We start from the raw sequence: 15,336 nt of genomic DNA on the forward strand, positions 1-15,336 counted from the left end.
ATTTGGGACAATGTGTTTAATGTATGTACACATGAAACACCATAAATCCAAGGGGTAGGAGATAAAAAGCACACGTAGCCTATTGGAAAAATGACAAAGGCTGAAACAAAACAAACCACAGACTCAAAAACTTCAACAGCCAGTAACTACATGGAAAAATGCCCAGCCTCACTAGCACAGAGGGAAATTCAAATAAAATAACAAGATACTGGGTACTTTAAAAAAAAAAAAAAACCAAACAGGCTGAAATAAGTCTGACTATAGAATGGGTTTAGCATCGTGTTAGGGGAACAGGACCTCTCATCTGCTGCTGATGGGTGTGCAAATTGAAAAGTCATTGGCAGTTTCTAGCAAGGCTCAAACCACGAGTGCTGCCTAGCAATCATCATCTAGGTACACACTGGAGAAATTCTTACATATGTGCAAAAGAAACATGCACCAGGAATAACAAAATATTGGCAGCAACTCCAACATTCATCAGTAGGACCACGAATAAATAGGACACATTCATATGCATGGATCTACAATGTAACAATTAAAATGAGTGAACTGCCTTTGGATTTACCAGCGTGACTAGGAGGGGGAAAACCCCCAAAAACATACCAAGGAGGAAGAAACAAGTTGAAGAATAATATATACAGCCTAAAACCATGTGTATACATTTTTAAAAAGCAATATCTCATACAGATTCATATGCAGTTGAAAGTCTGCAGCCTAAATTGCAAAGTTGCATACCAAATTCATGATAGTGTTTGCCTTTGGGGGAAAGGGTGGAGAGCGCTGCCAGAGAGGCATGCAAAGGGGACTTGAATTTCATCAGAAATGATGACTGGTTAAAATTTAAAAAGAAGATCTGAAACAGATATGACAAAATAATAACATTTATTAATTATACAAGGCAGGTACACTTGTATTATCCTCTTTCATCATTTTTAAAATACCCCCATGTGTTTTTCTAAACCATAAATCTAAAAGAAAAACAGGCACTAAATCACTCTGATAGGATTTTCATGTATAGATTGTTGCAAGCATCTGAAAATTTGAGGCAAACCCCTTTGACAAAAATTATCAGTTTTAGCATTGGGTCCCTTTAAAAATAATTCAGCTGCCAATATTATTTTTAAGCTGCTGAAATGGATAATCAGTTCTACAGGTATCAACATAAAAATCATGCTGAGAGAAGCAGGCTGCAAAATGACATGTGCAGCACAGTAACACTTATTAAAATTTAAAACACACCAGCAAAGGTACACGTGTGTACTTACACACTTAGTTAGCTGAGCAGTAACGCATAGCAAATGGTGGGAGAATCTACACTTTGTGACACTGATGAGGGAGGGAGAAAATGAACAGTGCTGGAGAAACGAGGGAAGTGACATTCCACCCTCTCTGGATGCTTAATATAAATTAAAAAATCCGAAGCAAACACGACAAAAATATCATATCTGATTATTCTAGTCATTAAGTATATGGACATATGTTATTCTTGAAGTGTGGGTATCATTTTAATTTTCCAAAGGGAAAAAAATACTGAGGCATTGCAAATAAAATGCACATAATTTAATAGTATGAAAGGAAAGCCCATGTACATCCCAGATTGTGGTAGCACTACATATAGAAATTATCCTGTTATTTTCTGTGGGGATTTTTAATTTTAAAAAATAAAAAATGGGGGGAGAGCAAATAAAGCAGTGAAGACATGTGAAAGAAATCATTCATATTTGACTATAAAAGAAAAAAAGCCCCCCCATAATCATAAACCTCTGGATGAGCACCCTATACCATTTAGCAGCATTTTCTTATTTTTAATTTTTTGTCAAAAGAGAAATAGAAGAGGTTTCCTAATTGCAAACGTGACTTTCTATTATTAAAATTGTGGGAGTCCATTTTAATGTGTTTATCTCGCTGCTAGTCTGTAATTTATATTTCAGCGTGGAAATCTGTTTGTGTGCCTGTGACAGGTTAATGCAGTTTAAACGCGCATTTTTTTTCTTTCGTTGCTTGAACAGTTAAATCGTCACTCCAAGGATTTTAAGTTTCTATTTCAAGCCGGGAGAATCCTTCGCTCTCGCCAGGGTTAAAACCGCTTCTGGTTCAAAATGCTATTAATTAATGGCTACGTGGTGATCTAGTGACGACACGGCTACCGATCGTGCATTAACAGTCGAACTGCTAAATGAGAAAACTTTGTTTCGCCCCCGTTTTCTTTTGGATGAAGACTCGGGGCTATTTTCCATTTGAGCTGCGAGCGGTGGACGCGAGTCAAACGCAGTCCCAGCCCACTTCGCCAGCGATCGCGTTTGCGAAGCGAAAGACAAGTCAGGTATTAACGCCGCTTTTTTTCGCCGCTTCCCCCTCCCTCTTAAAGAAAAAAAAAAGTTTCTAGGACTCTGCCGGACACCCAGCTGGCCAGCAACCAGGGGCGCGGGGGGCGAGGCCGGCAGGCTGCCCAGAAGTTGCGATCCGGGACTTGCGCGCATTGAAATTACCTGGCTCGCCAGCAGCGGAGAGAAAGCGCAGACAAGATAATTTCTCAGGCTGCTGGGAATGCCTTAGCCCGCGCGGCAGCGCGATCCAGGGGTGTCCTCGGGCCGGGGCGGGTCCCCGCCACCCCCGCAGGCTTCAGAGAGTCAGGGCGCGTCAGGCAGGGCGGGCTCGGCTCCGGCAGCAGCGGCTGCGGGCGGCGAGCGGCGCGCACCGGCTTCCAGCTCGTCCGGCTCCAAGCGGCGGGACGGACGCTCCCGGGGACTCTCCAGCCCGCGGCTGGCAGCGCTCGGACGGCGCTCGCCCGCAACCGGGCGCCGCCAGCATGTCAGCCTCCGTGGCTTGCCTGGACTACTTCGCTGCGGAGTGCCTGGTGTCTATGTCCACCCGCGCCGTGCTGCACGGGCGCGCAACGGACTCCGAAGGCGCGGGCGCAGCGGCTGTCTCCGAGGTGGGTGAGGTGTCACGGGAGTCAGCGGGGAAGGGTACGGGGTCACGGGGGGTGCTGTGGATACCCCCAGTCCTCGAGGTCCCCGCCCCTAGCCCCGGCGAAGGCGATGGCGCGTCCCACCTGCTGGCTGCGAGCGCTTTGGCTGATTTAAGCTGTGGTGCCCGGGAAGGCACCAAGGAGGACTCGGAAGAAGCTCCGTGTGCCTCAACAAGCTGCTTCGAGCCCACCCAGAGCTCCAGCCCTACTGGGTGCTCTGAGCCTACCCAGACCTTCTGCGAGGATGAGCTCTCTGACGCCGAGAGCTCCTGCAGCGAGTCTGCTATCCTGGGTGCGCCTGAGGCCCCAGAGGAGCCGGATGACAGCGGAGAAGTGCCCGAGGGGCCCCCAGGGGCCCGCCCTGGGCCAGCAGTGGGTCCTACGTACCGCAGGAGGCAGATTACACCCGCATCCAAGCGACATCAGTGCTCCTTCCATGGCTGCAACAAAGCCTATTACAAGTCTTCGCACCTCAAGTCACACCAGCGTACCCACACGGGGGAGCGCCCGTTCTCCTGTGATTGGCTCGACTGCGACAAGAAGTTTACGCGTTCAGACGAGCTGGCCCGCCACTACCGGACCCACACCGGTGAAAAGCGCTTCTCCTGCCCGCTGTGCCCCAAGCAGTTCTCCAGGAGCGACCACCTGACCAAGCATGCCCGTCGCCACCCAACTTACCATCCCGACATGATCGAGTACCGGGGTCGTCGTCGCACTCCTCGCCCCGAGCCACCACCCCCAGCTATGGTGGAAAGCTCGGGTTCCGACTCGGGCCAGGAGACCAGCTTCACTGCTTGCTCGTAGAACTGTCTTGCTGTCTGTCTTTCCTTCAAGCACAACCCCCCACCCCCGCCGCCCCCCCAGGCCGTTGTCCTTGCCTTCTCTCTGTCCATTCCTATTTTCCAGGGTCATTAGACCAAGGCACAGACTGGTTGCTCCGCACTGGGGATGGGTCCAGACAAGCTTGTTGGACTCTGGTGAGGGACTGGGAGCCAGAGGGTAGTGGGAAGTCTTGCAACACAAACGTCTTCAAAACAGCCTGCAGGAACCGGTGAAAAGGGATGAACTCTCCAGCGTACTGAAGATTCTTCCCTCCACAGCACCAGAGATGTAAAACTGATTTCTCAGAGCTTGAGAATCTCCCAGTCCCAAATGACTCTGGTGTCTCACCCATTGGCCAGGGCGGACTTTGGAGAGGGTGTCTAGGGTGGCAGTCTTGGAAACGTCCAGACTTGGGTGAAGAGAGGCCTTTGGAAACAGAAAATATTTCTATTTCTGTAAACAGCAATGTTTACTAATTTATTTTCAGTATCTTGTAAACGAAACTTTCAGGTTGATGGGAAGCTAATGTCTTTCACTCTCCCGATTGTCCCAGCTACCTCTGCTTTGTGGATGTATGGCTGGGAGATGCTTTTTGGTGCCTGGGGAGTAGTATGAGTCTGCTTGCAGTTCTATAGCATAATTTGAAAGCCTGCGCTTGCATTGTAACACTTTTTTTTTTTTTAAATTCCTTCTCAGGGGTGGTAACTTCCTGGCTCACGATTATGGGGAGATTGATTAAGTAATTTGGGAACAACCATAATAGCACCAGAGAGAAAAAGCTGGTCTGATACAGTTTCTCCTTCACCTAGAAGGCAAGCCCAAGTAACTTTTGGGTGGGACAGATACAAAACAACACTTTTCACAACCATTGCTAGCTGCTCAGAGAAACGGAGAGATGGAGTTCCTGCTGCCCCATCCTAAGTGATCTTAGGGGTAATAGAGTCTAGTTACCCACCTCTTAGTGATTAAGGAGGACTGAATTTCTGTGGAGGTCTGCACGTTGTTGTTTTTGTTACAGGTGAATTGGTGGGTGATTGGGGGGAAAGTAAGAGATTGGTTTATTTTAGAGAGCTGCTGTCTTGGATTTGGGGTGGGAGCAGCTAGACAATAGCTGTTATCAAATAAGAACATCTTTCTCTAACATCGGAATCTTAGGTTGCAACCTCAGGGCCCTTCTGCCCCTTTGAAGGATTCTTCTGTTGTGAGTCCCAGCTACTGTGGATTGAAATCACTGATATTTGTGTGCGTGTGTGTGTGTACGTATACGTGTGTTTCCTTTTATTAAATATGAGGCTGAAAGGCCTTTCCTAACCCTATGAGGTTCCCTATGGTCCCCGCCTGCATATCTTGTTCCACCCATCGATCATACTTGTGAAGAGTGTTGTGATCTCATGGAGTTGTAAGAGGCACTTGAGTAAGTAAATTGCTTTCCCCTGTTTTATAGATTAAAATGCTGAAGCTTAAATTATCTTAAAAGTTATATGCTGTTTCTGCCAAGAGCTATGAGTAAAAGTAAAGTGTATTGACTTATAAATGGTGTTTCCTTCGTGCTTGTGTTCCCGCGTTCTCGCTCCCTGGGACCACCCTACCTTCCTATCCTCATGATCCCCTGCCATCCAGTTTGCTACTGCTGCTATAAATCTTTAAATGTCAAGAGGTTCCCTGAGTCCTTTGGCTAATGTATTTAATAACAAAACCCTTTTCTTAACAGGTTAAGTCCATTCTCATGTCCACACCCTGTAGTCTTGGGTGAGACTGGTTCTTCAGCATCCTGGGAGAGACTTTGGAGGTGGTGAGGGGGGTGATAGACTCTTAATGCCATTTTCCTTCTGTTTCTGGTCCTGGGCATTCAGATATCCTTGAGAGAATAAGTAATTAAAAACATAGCGGGGCTGGGGATTTAGCTCAGCGGTAGAGCGCTTACCAAGGAAGCCCAAGGCCCTGGGTTCGATCCCCAGCTCCAAAAAAAAAAAAAAAAAAAAAAAGAACAAACATAGCATTGGCTATGGTTCTCATAAACTACGTGAGGGAGGGATCCTTGTATTGGCTCAAAGAAGGTAGTCTGTAATCTCAGGAGGGCAAGGGTTTTATAGTGAGGTCAGGGTAAGCGGTAGAATTGCCCTTGAATTACACATGAGATGATGAGCCCCCTAACCCTTTTTTTTCTTTAATTGGGAGAAGGTCTCTTTTTGCTTGTCTGTTTCCTCATGTGGGGCTAGATAGTTTGGGTACTATAGGGCCCACTGAGGTAAAGTTTTCTCTTTGCCCCATTCAGTAGAAGATCTACTATTGGGTAACTGAACTAAAGAAGCTAACAAGAACTTTTATTAACTATCCAGGGGTTAAGTTTTAAAAATACTTAGATTTCCAACTGATAAATAACTTCTAATTCTCAAGGTCTCAAATAATGTCCATAGTTAAGATTCTACCTCGGGGACTTTTGTCTGGGAATGCCCTCTGATACCTACTACTGTCAGGTCTTACTTAGAGCTCTGTGCAGAGAGACACTCAGAACTCCACAGAGGACAGATGAAAGAAGCAAGATTTTTTTTTTAATGGTCTTTCTTGGTCTGAGTATTATTCTTTGCACTCAAGCAGGTTGTGAGGAACATTTATTAGTGAGATGCCTTCGAAGAACATTTTGTGTCCCTTGGTATTTCTTCTCCTACTTTTTGTTAAGCAGATCAGGCTCGGTGAGGAACTGTTTCTGGGTGTTGGTTGGGTTTGGGCTGGGCCTCTGTGGCCTTAAGCCACCCTCATCTCCTCAGATCTGATATAGGAATCTAATATGATATAGAATCTAAGACGTCTTCTTGAAACCTGGGTTGGAAGCTGGGGATTAGTTCCAGGCTAGATCTTGAATGTGAGATACATGTATTCCCTTTCTTAGAGGAGGCGAAGGGTACAAACTAACCCCACTTACAAAGGAAATGATCTGTTATTTTTCCCCATTCTCTGTTCCTTTTTTTAAGGGAAAAAAAAAAAAAAAAAAAAAAAAGGTCATTTTGGGGGATTTCTCCCTTTGCCCTGTCTACGTCTTCTCCCATAAGGAAAAGATTGTGTTCTTTAATGGGGACATAAGGAATTGGGTCGTTGCACACACATCCTACACCCCCATCTCCTCTGCAGCTCCCCGCCTTTGGTGTGCACACACACACAGCTCAGCTCCTGCTTTCATGTGGTCATCACACTTGGCTGAGACCAAGGTCTGCCTGTCAGAGGCAGATCTGAAGAGCATCTTTTTTTTTTTTTTTTCTTCTGGGGCTGGGGACCGAACCCAGGACCTTGCGCTTCCTAGGTAAGCGCTCTACCACTGAGCCAAATCCCCAACCCCTCTGAAGAGCATCTTAACTGCCTTGAAGACATGTGGTCCATGCTGCTGTCCAGGTAAGTTTGGGTGGGTCACCCCAAGTCTAAGGATTGGGTGATATAGTGGAGACAAAGTATTAGAAAGCCCCTCTTCGATCATGATATAGCTTTATCAGCAAAGTGCTAACATTTTGATTTTTGATTCTATCTCTGTTACTCATTTAGATGGATATATATATATATGTATGTATATAATTATTTAATTAAATAAATTAATTATATAATGTATAATTATATATAAATATATTAATTCCTTCTTTAATCCCTAACACATTTAAATGTGTATCTGATATTAAATATTGATTAGGAGCTAGTGACTTGAGTTAAGGGACTGAAATAGCATATCTAATTTCTAGGACAATCTTAATGCTTTAGTTAATTAACTTTGAATCCTGTGGTACTTTGTGTTTTTCCAGTCCAAACAGCATATGCTAGCAATTGCTTACCTTTAAATCGTTGCTTTTGAGAGACATTGGAGGCTAAGGTTTATAAGAGTGGACTGCATAAGAGACTGACTGGTCTTAAGTCTCATAGACGTGTTTGAGACAAGTTTGCTGCCGAAAGGGAATGCGTTATTCAGTGGAATGTTTTTGTTTTTGTTCTTGTTTTTGCTGCCTTTATTTTCAATCACAATGGGAAGTGATGACTTGAGGTTGCGAATTCCACCTGTACTTTAGAACACAAACTTGGAATGTCCTCACCCTAAAATTGTGCTAGAGGCTGTCACGAAGCATCAGATTCATCTTCCAAACTTGATTCTTCCTGGTCACGATCTAAGTTGCATCTTTACACAGAGTTAAAGAGAGACTGATGGGAGGGACCAAGTTCTTGACTCTATGTGGAGTCGGTATATCTTCTGTTTGTGTTCCTGGTTGGTGCTAGATTTGTTGACTGTGCAATCCACAAAATGGAACCTCAGGGACCTGCTCTGTTGGAAGTCTCTGTGTTCAGCCACAGGGGAATGATGGATTTTATCATAAATACATAAAGAAGGATGGTGGTGAAGATATTTAAAGGGTTGAGTCTAGATGTTTCTGCCTATACAGTCGCATAGGTGTTTAGACACTGAATTAAAATTGTTGGGGGGAGGGCGGCAATGGGGGGAGGGTGGGGAGGGGAACACCCATAAAGAAGGGGAGGGGGAGGGATTAGGGGGATGTTTGCCCGAAACCGGGAAAGGGAATAACATTCAAAATGTAAATAAGAAATACTCAAGTTAATTAAAAAAAAAAAAAAGAATGCAAAAAAAAAATGAAGCAGGGAGTTGATGAAAAGTAAAGGGAGGTGGTGGATTTAGCTAACGGAAATAGATTTGTTAGGAAGAGAAATGTGATTATGGGTGATAGTACTGATATAAAAGAAAGTAAAATTTGGGGTTGGGGATTTAGCTCAGTGGTGAAGCTTGCCTATGGCGCAAGGCCTGGGTTCAGTCCCCAGCTCGAAAAAAAAAAAAAAAAAAAAAAGAAAAGAAAAGTAAAATTTAGAGATTTTTTTTTTTTTTTTGGTTCTTTTTTTCAGAGCTGGGGACCGAACCCAGGGCCTTGCGCTTCCTAGGCAAGCGCTCTACCGCTGAGCTAAATCCCCAACCCCTAGAGATAATCTTATAGACAAGACATAAAAGAGGGTGACACTGTGGTCATTACTAAATTAGAGGAAATGATTGGAAAGAAGGCTAACAAAAGAATAGAAGTCAGTTTTCAGAGAAGTTTCCATCCTCAATGGAGATCTCGGGGGTTAAGAAGTTGTTAGGAAGCACCCGCCTAAGTTGGCAGAGAAAATAAGGAAAACACATCCTATGGGCCCTGATATAGGAATGCGCAAAGGCTCAGAGAGTGAAATGATTAACCCTCAACAGAAGGCAGAGGAAGACAAGACTCAGAAATATGTACAGATGATTAGTCAGATGAATTGAAAAAGGAAGGAAAGAAAAAGAAACTAACATCTTAATAGGCTCCAAAATAAGTATCTGTAAAAAAGTGAAACATCAATTTGTGATTTAATTTACAATAAACCAGTAGTAAATGATGATTTCTGAAATTGGTAATGAGTATCTATCAAAGGATGGGAAGGCAGAGGCAGGTGGATCTCTGACTTCAAGGCCAGCCTGGTCTACAGAGGGAGTTCCAGGACAGCCAGGGCTACACAGAGAAACCCTGTCTCAAAAAACCAAACTACAACAACAACCATAGACTGTGTACCAAAAGCCCACAGTAAACACCAGACCGAGATGCTGAAAGTTTACAAGCTCTCTTATTGAATATGTGGCAAGATTAAAATATCTCAATAACCAAGCAGACAATAACATAAACACATCTAATATATACAAATTGCCTTAAATATTACAATTTTGGAAGTCTAAAAGAAAAATTCTACATAAGTAAGACAAGAAGAGAGATTAATGAAGATATAGAACTGAATGGGGGCAGAAAACACTCTGGAAACTGCGAACGCATGAGGGCCAGAAATGTAGCCTGTAGCCTGGGGCTTTCCTTGGGTAAAAGAAAGGTTAGAATTCAATGAATTAAGGTTTTTAACTACAGAGGAAAAGAAAAACAATCAAACTCAAAGTAAACAGAGACATGCATGGTCTCCATATTCTCTGTTAGGAAGGCAGTCCCCAAAGCAGTTTTTAAGACGTTCCTAAAGGTGGGAGAGACCGCTTAGACAGTGGCTGTGGCTTCCAAGAGCCTATCACATATTCACCGTGTATGCAGTTTAAGACTTTGGACAAGCAAGAGTCAGGAAGTGACTATGGGGAAATTCAAAAGAATCTTAGTGGGATGATGCTTTTTAAAACTTTTAGAAGAAATTAGTGAGACAGAAGACAAAATTAGAATAGACACAATCTTTAAAAGCCTAATAAAATTATTTTTGTTTAAAGTCAAATAAGGATTTAAAATAGCATCAGCACAGAGACGTTATCAGGAAAAAGAAAGACAAAAGTCACATGCCAGATGAGCAGAAATTTTAATTATAAGAGAATAACACAATTAACTTTGTATCCATTAAAAATGCATTTTATAATTTACGTACTTTATAATTTTATAATAAGAACACAGAATTGAAAAACGGTCTAAGACAATGTAGAAAATCCGAAAGTGAAATAGTAAACGAAGGTCTAGTCTCCAAAGGGTAGCACCCCTAGGTAAGTTTGGTAAACCTTCCAAAAAAATAGATTTTGGAGAGCCTGGGTAGCAGCAGCCGTCCTCCAGATGGGGCGATTGTTCCAGAGTCAATACCATGAGCCGCAATTCCCAAGCCTTCTTGCCCACCAATGCCGGGCTTCCTCCAAGCTATGAGACAATCAAAGAGGAGTACGGGGGTGACTGAGCTGGGGGAACCCAACAGCTCAGCTGTTGTGAGGACCACCGCGATCAACATGTCCAGAGAGGTCTCTGTGCCTGACCATGTGATCTGGTCCCTGTTCACTGCACTCTTCTTCAACGCCTGCTGCCTGGGCTTGATTGCTTCCGCTACTCTGTGAAATCCAGGGACAGGAAGATGGTGGGCGATGTGATTGGAGCCCAGGTCTGCACCTCCACTGCCCAGTGCCCGGACATCAGCTCCCTGATCTTCAGCATCCTCATGGTGGTTCTCTGCATCATTATGTCTTCTACTACCTCTTTCAATCGTTTTCACAAAGAATGCCACATTTTGGGCTCTAGCTGCCCAGTATTCCACGGTCCACATCTGGCCCTCCCCCTAGGCTGAGGTCTTGGCCATTTACCCTATGCATATGCAAATGTTACCTTCACATATCTGCCCACAGTGGATTCAATAAAGTGCACTTGGTGGCAAAAAAAAAAAAAAAAAAAAAAAAAAAAATTATGTCATAGAGGCTGAAGCTCCAGGAATGGCTGCTCTTCCTCAGGACCGGGATAGAATTTCAGCACCCACATGGTAGCTTACAACCATCTGTAACTCTAGTCCTAGCGATCTGATGCCCTTTTCTGGTTTGCATGGACACACACACACACACACACACACACACACACACACACCTTCTAACTTGTGTAAACTAAATTGATTCAGAGCATAGAAAAATAATTCTATTTGATATAGTCAGCTCCAACACCAAATTAGACAAAGGATAATGAATGAATATGTCTGTTTAATCTATAAAAAGAAGTGCAAAAGTCCTAATCAAAATATTGCAAGTTTGAAGTCAGCTTCAAATGAAAGCTAAAACATTCCCCAAATCACATGAAGCCTGTGTCGTCAATGTAAGATTAAACCAGTAATAATGATATATTAGTATAATGAACTGAGGGCTGGAGAGATGGCTCAGCAGCTAAGAGCACTACTGCTCTTCCAGAGGTTCTGAGTTCAAATCCCAGCAACCACACAGTAGCCACAGCCATCTGTAAAGGCTCTCTTCTGGTGATGCCCTCTTCTGGTGTGTCTGAAGACAGCCACAGTACACTCATATGTATAAAGTAAATAAATCTACAAAAAAGGAAAGATATAATGAACTAAATAAAGAAAAAGCCAAGTATGTTTTTATATTGCAACAATCATCAATCAGAAAATATAATAAACTGAGAGATTCCGTATATGGTAGCAGCAAACAGCATTAATAACCTTTATGGAGACAACTGTAAAACTTTTACTGAGCGACAAAAGCATTGGTAGTAAGTGTATGTGCCGTTTCTGTGGGTGGTGAAATTCAGTAATTCTGGAGAAGTAGCAGGTTTTTCCTTTAGATTACACTAAACTGTTTGTAGCATCTCAAACAATACCCAGATGACTCTCCATTGAGCTTACCTGCTTCCTCCTCCTCCTCTTCCTCCTCCTTCTCTTCTTTTGGAAGCCAGAGCCTCAAGCATGCTAGGTAAGCTAGCAACCTCAGCTCTCACGGAGCTTTTAAAAAGAATTATTTCAGAAGAGCTGGGGGGGGCGGCGGGGGGGAGTTTCAGCAGATACCAAAATACTACAAAGTCCAAATGACTGAACCACCGTAGTGTAGTGTAGCATCAGACAAATGGATAAGAATTGAATAGAGGAATAAACCTGTGGATTGAGATCTTGATGGGTAAGAACAGAGACACTTTGTGTCAGCACAGATAAGAGAGACAGCTGATAAATGCTACTGAAACAATGGATTAATCACGAGGAAAGGAAAACAAAATGTAACATTGCTCTCCGTTGCACAGCTTTCCAAAAGACAAATTCCATGTGGTAAATGCTTAAACTGTTTAAAGTTAAAAACGTATTAGTTGAGAATGAGAATGTTGGGGTTGGGGATTTGGCTCAGTGGTAGAGCGCTTGCCTACCAAGCTTAAGGCCCTGGTTCGGTCCCCCAGCTCCAAAAAAAAGAATAAAAAAAAAAATGAGAATGTTAGCAATTCTCTTTATTGTCATAAAACAAGGAAAGCAGGCTGGGGATTTAGCTCAGTGGTAGAGCGCTTGCCTAGCATGCGCAAGGCCCTGGGTTCAGTCCCCAGCTCCAAAAAAAAAAAACAAAAAAACAAAAAAAAACAAAACAAAACAAAAAAAAAACAAGGAAAGCAGTCTTGGTTATGGCACAATGTTATTTTTATATACTGATATAAATATATATATATGGGTTGGGATTTGAACACTGCACCTTATGCATGCTAGGCCAAAAAAATGAAGTTTAAAAATTTCAAGAAGGAAAATAATTTGATCGAATAAAAAATTTTAAATATTTTGCATTTGAAAACCAATAAATGAATGGATACAAAACTACACTCTGAGAAAAACAATAGCAATTAAGGGCCAAAACTTCAAGACACACACAAACACACACACATACACCCATTCATATACACACCATACACACACACACACACACACACACACTCATACACACACATACACACACATACAGGCACAGTGGATAAAAGATAGGCATTACCAAAAGATAAGCACTTAAAGAAAAGTACAGGGCTAAGAGACAGGAGCATCATCCTTCTAAAGGGGAAATCTCTTTATGTGTAGCTTGAATCAGCTAAAAAGGATAACATTTTTAATATATCTTAAAGGAAAGAGAAATATTATTATTTAAAACCCCGAAGCATCCAGGTGCCATGGTTCACCCCTGTCATCCTAGTATCTGGGAGTCAGACGCAGGAGAGTTTAGAGTTTACGCCAGTCCGAGCTACAGGATGAGATCGATGAGACCCTGCTCGAGAAAATAAATAACCGCGGGCGTTGGAGTGGGAAACGTGCGCTGTTCATAAAAGCCAGCAAATATGACATACTTCAGCTCCAAAGCGCAAACATCAGTAGGGTAAAGAGAAATTTATTTTTATGTGGAAAAAAAGAGAGTATACTAAGAATCCAAAGCGACCTATGAACTTCTGCCTCTACCTGAAGGCTATTGGCTCAGGAGCTATTGTGCCTACTCTAGCAGTCAGGGAAAGGCTTCTGCGGTTTGTGATTCCTGTGGCCGTAATTCCACCGCAGGTGCAGCGGTAGCAAGTGTCAGCACAGGTTAAATCACAGAGGAGCAACGTGCATCCCTACAAGAAAATCTCCCCACCCTTCCTCCACAGTACTTATGCCCATTTTCGTTACCCAGGAGGGCTACCAAGGATTCAGGGTGCGACCTGAATACCAGTGGCATTTCAAATTTTCTAGCTCTGTAAAAGCAAAGCCGAGCAAAACCAAATGCACAAACATTTGCAAACAGATTCGAAGGAAAAAAAAAAAACTGTTGTGCTCTGTCTTGTCTATAGCTCTGATTAATACATTCCCACTCCCATTAGTGACAGAGGAGACATTTGAAATTGTCAATTAAGGTAAGAGAATTAATTTATATTTCCATTTGTCATTTTCAGTTAAAAATGTTCCTATTCAATTTAATTTTATTTTTTAGATGAAAGTGGAATTGATTTAAAATGCAAACTCTCTCAGAGCTCTCCCCCACCCTCTTCCCATGGTTCCTGAGTGTCAAGGAGTTCTCCTAGAACCTCAGAACAGTAGTCCAGGAAGGGGCATCAGGATGGGGTACGGGGCTGTTGTCCGGGTCTTCACTCAGTTTCCCTATACACGGCCAGGATGGAATTGTGAGTGCGCCCAAAGAATTACAACGGATCCTGTCTGGGTTTGTTTTGATGCCTTTCTGGTATCCGAGCTGCTAAATCTGGCTGAATCTGCTATCTGTGAAGTCCCCACTGGGTGTGATGGTCTCATCTGCAGTGTAGACATTTAGATTTCCAGTTCTCTCAGTATGCCTGCTCCTGCTCGCTCCAGCCAAATAGGAAAAAAAAAAATTCTGGTTCTTCTCCGTATCACTGGGAAGCCACAGGGAGCTGGATACACACAGAAACCTGCCTGCATAGATGCCTGTTTCTTAAATGGCACCATGTTACCCTGCTGTCAGTAGGCAGGGACTAGAAGTGAAGGACTAACCCAGACATTACAGGGTTTCCGATATCATGGTGCCTTCCCCCATCCTGGCCTGTGGAAGGAGGGACTGGTTGGTTACTTCTCAGAGACCTATGTATCTAATTCAGGTCCAATCCTTCTAGCCTTGCTCCCAGCCTTAGTTCTTCCCGTGAGTGAGTGTGTGTGTGTGTGTGTGTGTGTGTGTGGGGTGTGTGTGTGTGTGTCGGGGGGGGAGAGCTTGACTTTCTCACTCTGGAGGTGCTAACACCCTGTTTGCTCAATCTATCCATCGGCTACCGTTAATGTTTAGATTCGGGCTGCGTGCTTTGCTCTTAGTATTTGCTAAGCTTGAAGACTTACACTCCCTCTCTTTACCAAGGAAAATTTCAGGACTGTTATTGAATTGAAGATCAAACGTGCAAAGTCCTTTACTTTCACACGCCTGCCCTAGCAGCCTGCATACCGTCTGGTTAAAAGAGAATAGTCATATAGAAAAGAAAAAAGAATGCATAATGGTATTTTTCAAAACAAATTTCCTCCCTTATGCCAGCATTCGGTCTGCTTCAAGACCGAGTTCTTAGTTCTGAAGGTTGAAAGAAAAAGAGTTTTTCCTTTTTTTTCCTTTCTTTCTTTCTTTCTTTTTTTTTTACATTTTGCTTTCCTGTCTAATTAAGCCCTAATCGGTGAAGACATTTGTCAATATAAATAAGGCAAAAGGAAGGTTTATTCTGTCTCCCAGGACAGACGAAGAGCTGTGTCACTGCTGTTTTGAGTAAGGGCACAGTTGATAGTGAAGACAGCGTCAGTAGAATCTTTTCATG

The 15,336-nt window shown here is 43.3% G+C and overlaps 1 protein-coding gene and 1 pseudogene across 1 annotated transcript; both read left to right on the plus strand.

Annotated features, from left to right (window-relative positions):
* The first annotated feature begins 2,522 nt into the window (after positions 1-2,522).
* Klf14 (Kruppel like factor 14) lies at positions 2,523-5,437 on the plus strand. The gene has a single exon (XM_032905230.1). It carries the CDS (start codon positions 2,810-2,812, stop codon positions 3,773-3,775), a length of 966 nt encoding a protein of 321 aa, XP_032761121.1. The 5' UTR covers positions 2,523-2,809; the 3' UTR covers positions 3,776-5,437.
* Positions 5,438-10,382: 4,945 nt separating this feature from the next.
* On the plus strand, positions 10,383-10,827 carry LOC116904422 (annotated as a pseudogene).
* The last annotated feature ends 4,509 nt before the right edge of the window (positions 10,828-15,336 follow it).

Source organism: Rattus rattus, chromosome 6 (genome assembly GCF_011064425.1).
Source record: "Rattus rattus isolate New Zealand chromosome 6, Rrattus_CSIRO_v1, whole genome shotgun sequence".
NCBI lineage: Eukaryota > Metazoa > Chordata > Mammalia > Rodentia > Muridae > Rattus > Rattus rattus.

What these genes read in the sequence shown, in the direction of transcription:
- Klf14 (XM_032905230.1), top strand. Translation starts at nt 2,810, where the DNA reads ATGTCAGCCTCCGTGGCTTGCCTGGACTACTTCGCTGCGGAGTGCCTG.